This window comes from Scaptodrosophila lebanonensis, unplaced genomic scaffold (assembly GCF_003285725.1).
Source record: "Scaptodrosophila lebanonensis strain 11010-0011.00,11010-0021.00 unplaced genomic scaffold, SlebRS2 tig00000024-arrow-pilon, whole genome shotgun sequence".
In the NCBI taxonomy this organism is placed as follows: Eukaryota; Metazoa; Arthropoda; class Insecta; order Diptera; family Drosophilidae; genus Scaptodrosophila; species Scaptodrosophila lebanonensis.
Window position 1 is genome coordinate 958535 of NW_022060538.1, and position 5491 is coordinate 964025.

General features: G+C 44.3%; 1 protein-coding gene across 1 annotated transcript; it reads left to right on the plus strand.

Moving 5' to 3' along the window:
- The first annotated feature begins 2194 nt into the window (after positions 1–2194).
- Positions 2195–2812, plus strand: LOC115620928. Its single transcript, XM_030514434.1, has 2 exons — positions 2195–2563; positions 2617–2812. The coding sequence occupies exons 1-2, from the start codon at positions 2285–2287 to the stop codon at positions 2779–2781; spliced, it is 444 nt and encodes a 147-aa protein (XP_030370294.1). The 5' UTR covers positions 2195–2284; the 3' UTR covers positions 2782–2812.
- Positions 2813–5491: the final 2679 nt, after the last annotated feature.

Below are 5491 nucleotides of genomic sequence, written 5' to 3' on the forward strand. Positions count from 1 at the left end.
CTTAGTGCGCATTTACACCATGATAGGATACTTGAGCCCAAATTTCAGCATCTTAGCTTTTACCGTGTTTGGTAGAACAATGTAAAGCTTCTGACTGCCATTAACGTGGAAATGGCCAGAGTGATCTTTGTCTCTGCCATCATCAAGTTGACACACGACCTCCTCGCGGTGCTCTCTGGGTAGCTTTCCGGCTCCATCCGGAGTTGGTAAGTGAGCAAATGTGTGCAGCGCTTTTGTGCGTAGGGCTTGGGACCCACCACATGAAAATTTTTTACTCCCAGTGAAGGACATAACAACAGCCTCGGATAAGGAACACCCAAAAGTTGACGACCCTAGCAAACGTTTAAAGGACCACGATTTAAGGATATGCACCTGGAATGTCCGGACCCTTAACAGAGGAGGTGCTACTATTCAATTGGCGGATGCTCTCAATAAAGTAAGAGCTGACATCACCGCCATCCAGGAAATGCGATGGACAGGTCAGGGTTGCTCCCAAAGAGCAGCCTTTGACATCTACTACAGCTGCCATGCAGAAAGACGCGAATTTGGATGCGGTTTTGCGGTCAGCAAGAGATTGCGTAACTGTGTCTCTAGGTTCACACCTGTGAACGAACGGCTGGCAACCATCCGTGTCAAGGCGAGATTTTTCAACATAAGCCTGATTTGCGTCCACGCTCCGACGGAGGACAAAGACGAGATTACCAAGGACGAGTTCTATGCGAGACTGGAGACAGTCTATGACCGCTGCCCCTCTCATGACATTAAAATTGTTCTTGGCGATTTTAATGCCAAGGTTGGAAGAGAGCGCGTCTTTGCCCCGACAGTCGGACAATTCAGCCTCCACGAGACAACATCCAACAATGGACTGAGGCTAATTGACTTCGCCGCAGCACGAAACATGGTGGTGAGTAGCACCAGATTTGAACACCTTGATATCCACAAAGCTACATGGCAGTCACCCGATCGAATGACAAAAAATCAAATAGACCATGTTGTGATAGATGGAAGGCATGCATCCAGTGTGCTGGACGTGCGTACGTTCCGTGGTGTGAATATTGATTCGGACCACCAACTTGTTGCAGCCAAGGTCCGCATGCGATTATGCATGGCGAAAAATGTACGCCCCAACACGCAGCGAAAACTAGACGTCGGAAAGCTGCTAACACAACAGACTGCCGAAGCTTACTCCGCTCAACTCTCTGAGCTGCTTTCTCAACCGTTCTCGGAAACCGATACTGGTAGCGGACTTTGGGCACATATTTCCCGCTCACTGCACACAGCCGCAGAAGATGTCATTGGTTTCCAACAGCCGCTACCGAGAAACCAATGGTACGACGAGGAGTGCCGCGAAGCCACTGCAGCGAAGAATGCCGCGTACAAAAGAACCCTGCAGACGGCGACAACGCGCGCTGTGCATGATGTATATCGGGAGAAGAAGAGGGAGGAGAGGCGGCTTTTTAGACGCAAGAAGAGAGAGCAAGAAAAGCGAGAGCGAGAGGAGATGGAGCTTTGTAGAGACAGGAACGACGCTAGGAAATTTTTCCAGAAGGTGAAGCGTCTAACACAAGGTTTTAAGCCCGCAGCGTCAGCCTGTAAGAACTCGGAAGGAAATCTGGTGGTGGACGGGCAAGCGGCACTGAGACTGTGGAGGGAACATTTCTCCAATCTTCTATCAGGCGAAGATGTTAACAATTCCGCCAGCGGAGATGACCCCACAGAACCGATCGCCGACGATGGTATTGAAGTACCGTCACCTAGCCATGACGAAGTCGAAACAGCCATCCAGCGGCTCAAAAACAACAAATCTGCGGGAGCAGATGGGCTGCCTGCGGAGCTGTTTAAGGCAGGCGGCGATGAGTTGGTAGGGTGCATGCACCAGCTCATCTGCAAAATATGGCTAACTGAAAGCATGCCTGATGATTGGAATCTCGGTGTCCTATGTCCCGTCCTAAAAAAAGGTGATCCCACGGTCTGCACCAACTATCGTGGAATCAGCCTTCTTTCCGTCGCATATAAGGTCATATCAAGCGTAGTGTGTGATAAGCTAAAGCCATTTGCGATAGCACTGATTGGGCCTTATCAGTGCGGCTTTATGCCTGGTAAATCCACCACTGACCAGATATTCACGCTACGCCAAATCCTGGAGAAAACCCATGAGTTTCAAATCGATACCCACCATCTTTTCGTCGATTATAAAGCAGCATTCGATAGCCCGAGGAGGGAACGTGTATATGCCGCACTGTCTGAGTTCGGTATCCCTGCAAAGCTAGTGCGACTTTGCAGAATGACGTTGAGCAACACTCGTAGCTCCGTCAAGGTAGGAAAGGACCTCTCCGAACCCTTTGATACCGTTCGAGGTTTCAGGCAAGGCGATGCCCTCTCGTGCTATCTCTTCAACTTCCTGCTGGAGAGTGTGGTGCGCAAAGCTGGTGTACACCGAGGCGGAACGATCTTTTTTAAAAGCGTTCAGCTTCTTGCGTACGCTGATGATATAGACATTATCAGCCGTACCAGGAGAGGCGTCACCGGAGCATTTGCGGCTATTGAGAAGGAAGCTGCAAAAGTGGGTTTGGTGATAAATGAGAGCAAAACTAAGTATATGTTTTCCTCTAGCAGGGACACGCGGCAACCAGACTCCCAGATCGCGGTGGAAAACTATACTTTCGAAATGGTGAAAGATTTTATGTATCTTGGCACCACCGTCACAGCAACCAACGATGTCAGCCTAGAAATCAAATGGAGATTAACTCTAGCCAATCGATGCTACTTCAGCCTCAGTAGGCAATTGAGTAGCAGAGACCTTTCCCGAAAAACCAAGCTAACGCTCTACAAGACGCTCATCCTCCCCGTGCTGCTTTATGGTGCAGAAGCATGGGTGATATCGCAGACTGATGCAGCAGCTCTTGCAGTGTTTGAGAGAAAGATGCTTCGGAAGATCTTCGGTCCCATACGCGTTGGCGACGACTACCGCATACGATGGAACAGCGAACTGTACGAGCTCTACGCTGACATTGACATAGTCAAGCGAATAAACATCCAGCGGCTAAGCTGGCTAGGTCATGTCGTGCGTATGGAAGAAGACGCCCCAGCGAAAAAAGTTCTCGATGCGGATGTTGGGGGGAGACGACGACGGGGGAGGCCTTGCCTACGTTGGAAGGACCAGGTAGAGAACGCACTTACTACCTGCGGAGTGACCAACTGGAAGCGACGCGCGCGAAGCAGAGGCGCGTGGAGAGCTGTGTTACGTCAGGTCATAGCCCGATAACGGGTCAAGAAGAAGAAGAAGCTTTTACCGTGTGGGCTGTTGACGCGGTTTGCTTTTGTGCCCCAACATTTTTTTTTACAGGAAAACTCCCATATTTTAGGCCCCAAAAAAAATATCACAAATCCAGGTATACAGTTTTTCTTGGAATTGTTCTGAGAGTATACAAACTAAGTTTAAAGTTAATCAGATGAAAACTGTAGATTTTTCATACAAACGTTGGAGCCTGTTTCCCCCCTTTGGAGCTCGAGTTTTCCAAAATCCCTTCTTAGTGGGGACCTAGACTATGAAAGGATACTTGAGTCCAAATTTCAGCTTCCTAGCCTTTACCGTTTAGGCTGTGCGTTGATCACCAATCAGTCAGTCAGTCAGTCAGTCAGTCAGGACAAACTGTTTTATATATATAGATATGACTTATTCGGCAACATTTCAAAATTGTATTCCTGTTGAGAGAAGTCATACGTATTCATTACTGCAAGGCTCTCATCTCGAAAGTATCTGGAATGAATAGTCTTGCCTTGCTTGACTGCTTCCTCACTTCTATCAATAGTTTCAGCTTAGCCCTGTTTATAGACCTCCATGTTCAGCGATAAACGCGATTTTCACGTTTTGTTGACCTTGCTATACTATAACAAATTCTTTCCAAAAATCGGCTTCCCTCTTCAATGCTTAATTCTTTGTTTGAACATTTTGCTTGCCAAATAATGAATAGTGCTACTTAAACAGTAGTAGATATCATTTTAAATTGGAGATAATAGGTAGTTTTATATTTGCATTCAACTTTTTATATAGTATTTCTAAGAATCTTCTTAATCCCGGAAGGCCGCACTTCTTATCGTTAGCTTGTTGTGATAGCTTACAGTGCACTACATATATAATGAAAATAATTGTATAAAGTTTAAGTTTCGGAAAAAAGACTTGTTCCTGCTTTCAAACGAAGACTAAAGCTGCTCAACGAAAACTGTTTTGAAGACCTTGTGAGCAGTTTTGTAGCGAGAAAAGCTTTCTCCGGTACATGATGCTGCATAAAAAGGGACTCGAGCTGAGCTCCTTGCTCCAACGTAAAACTAAATGTATCCTTTGAAAGAGCACGACTCTATGCTGCTTGATTGCTCTTGAAAGCTTGTTCTCTTTAAAGCTTTAGCATCTCTGCCACGATTGTCGGAAAGCATACTATCTCAGTTTTCCCAAAAATTGACGGATACCACGATGCCTTCAGTTAGTATAAGTCCAGCATCGGTTGGTACTGCAGCTAGTGAGACCCATAGTAGTTGCACGCAACTGAAAAACTCCAATCGGAATGCGTCGAGTAATTCAGTTTTGTATGAGTGGCGATTTAGGTTCAGTCTTTCAAGCGCCAGTTATTCGGCAAGCCATTTAAAGTGCGATATGTCTAAATTTTCCCTGTCATATGAACTGTTTTACTCCTTCTCGGTTTTGGTGCATGGCTGTGGCTATTTTTAGTGATTAAAAGTAAACGACGATAATTAAGTGGAAGTGCTGCAATAAAGAAAAATGAATTAAACAAAAAGTGTGCTCGTATGTATGTGAACTAATTCACTATTATTTTGTGTTGGCGAATGGAGCATCTGAGCTCTGGTCCAAAATCAAGTTCAGTGTTCGCGCAGGAGCTTGCATAAATATTTACTATTGTGAAGTGCGTTAATGTGCTCTAAATAAATATATTTATTTCTTCTGAAATTTAAAAACAGGACAAAGTCCCCAAAAAAGCTGTCAATTCGATACAATTCGAATTTTAATTAATATTTGATTCGCCATACATCTTATTTTGGATTAAAACGCAATCAGAAAAATGGTAGGTGGATATGCTTATATAATCTCTTTTACTAAACAACATATCGGACTGTTCGACAACTGAAGCCAAGAAATTCAAGTAAAAAATATACGGTATGATGTACCAACTACACATTTTTAAGTTTGTTTAATTATATTAATAAATATGATGGAACAAACTGCATCTATAGTTTTTAAAAGGGCATGTCTTTTAGTTTAGCTCAGCTACAAATCTGCTAACGTGCATTTTTTATTTGTTAAGTGGAATAAAAATTTAAATTTTTGTTTACTTCAAATAAACAAGTTTAATGTAAAAATGTTCAGAGGGGGCTTCGGTTGTATTTCTCGATTGGTTGATACTAATAATAATAATAGTAAGAAATAAAAATAAAGTGTTTCAAGCTAAAGTTGCAACTCACGTGTATGTGAATAAAT

Excerpts from the sequence above, each read along its gene's own strand:
- LOC115620928 (XM_030514434.1), top strand. The coding sequence starts at position 2,285 with ATGACGTTGAGCAACACTCGTAGCTCCGTCAAGGTAGGAAAGGACCTC. Across the intron at positions 2,564-2,616 it reads TTGAGAAGGAAGCTGCAAAA|GGACACGCGGCAACCAGACT; the intron begins GTGGGTTTGGTG and ends TTCCTCTAGCAG.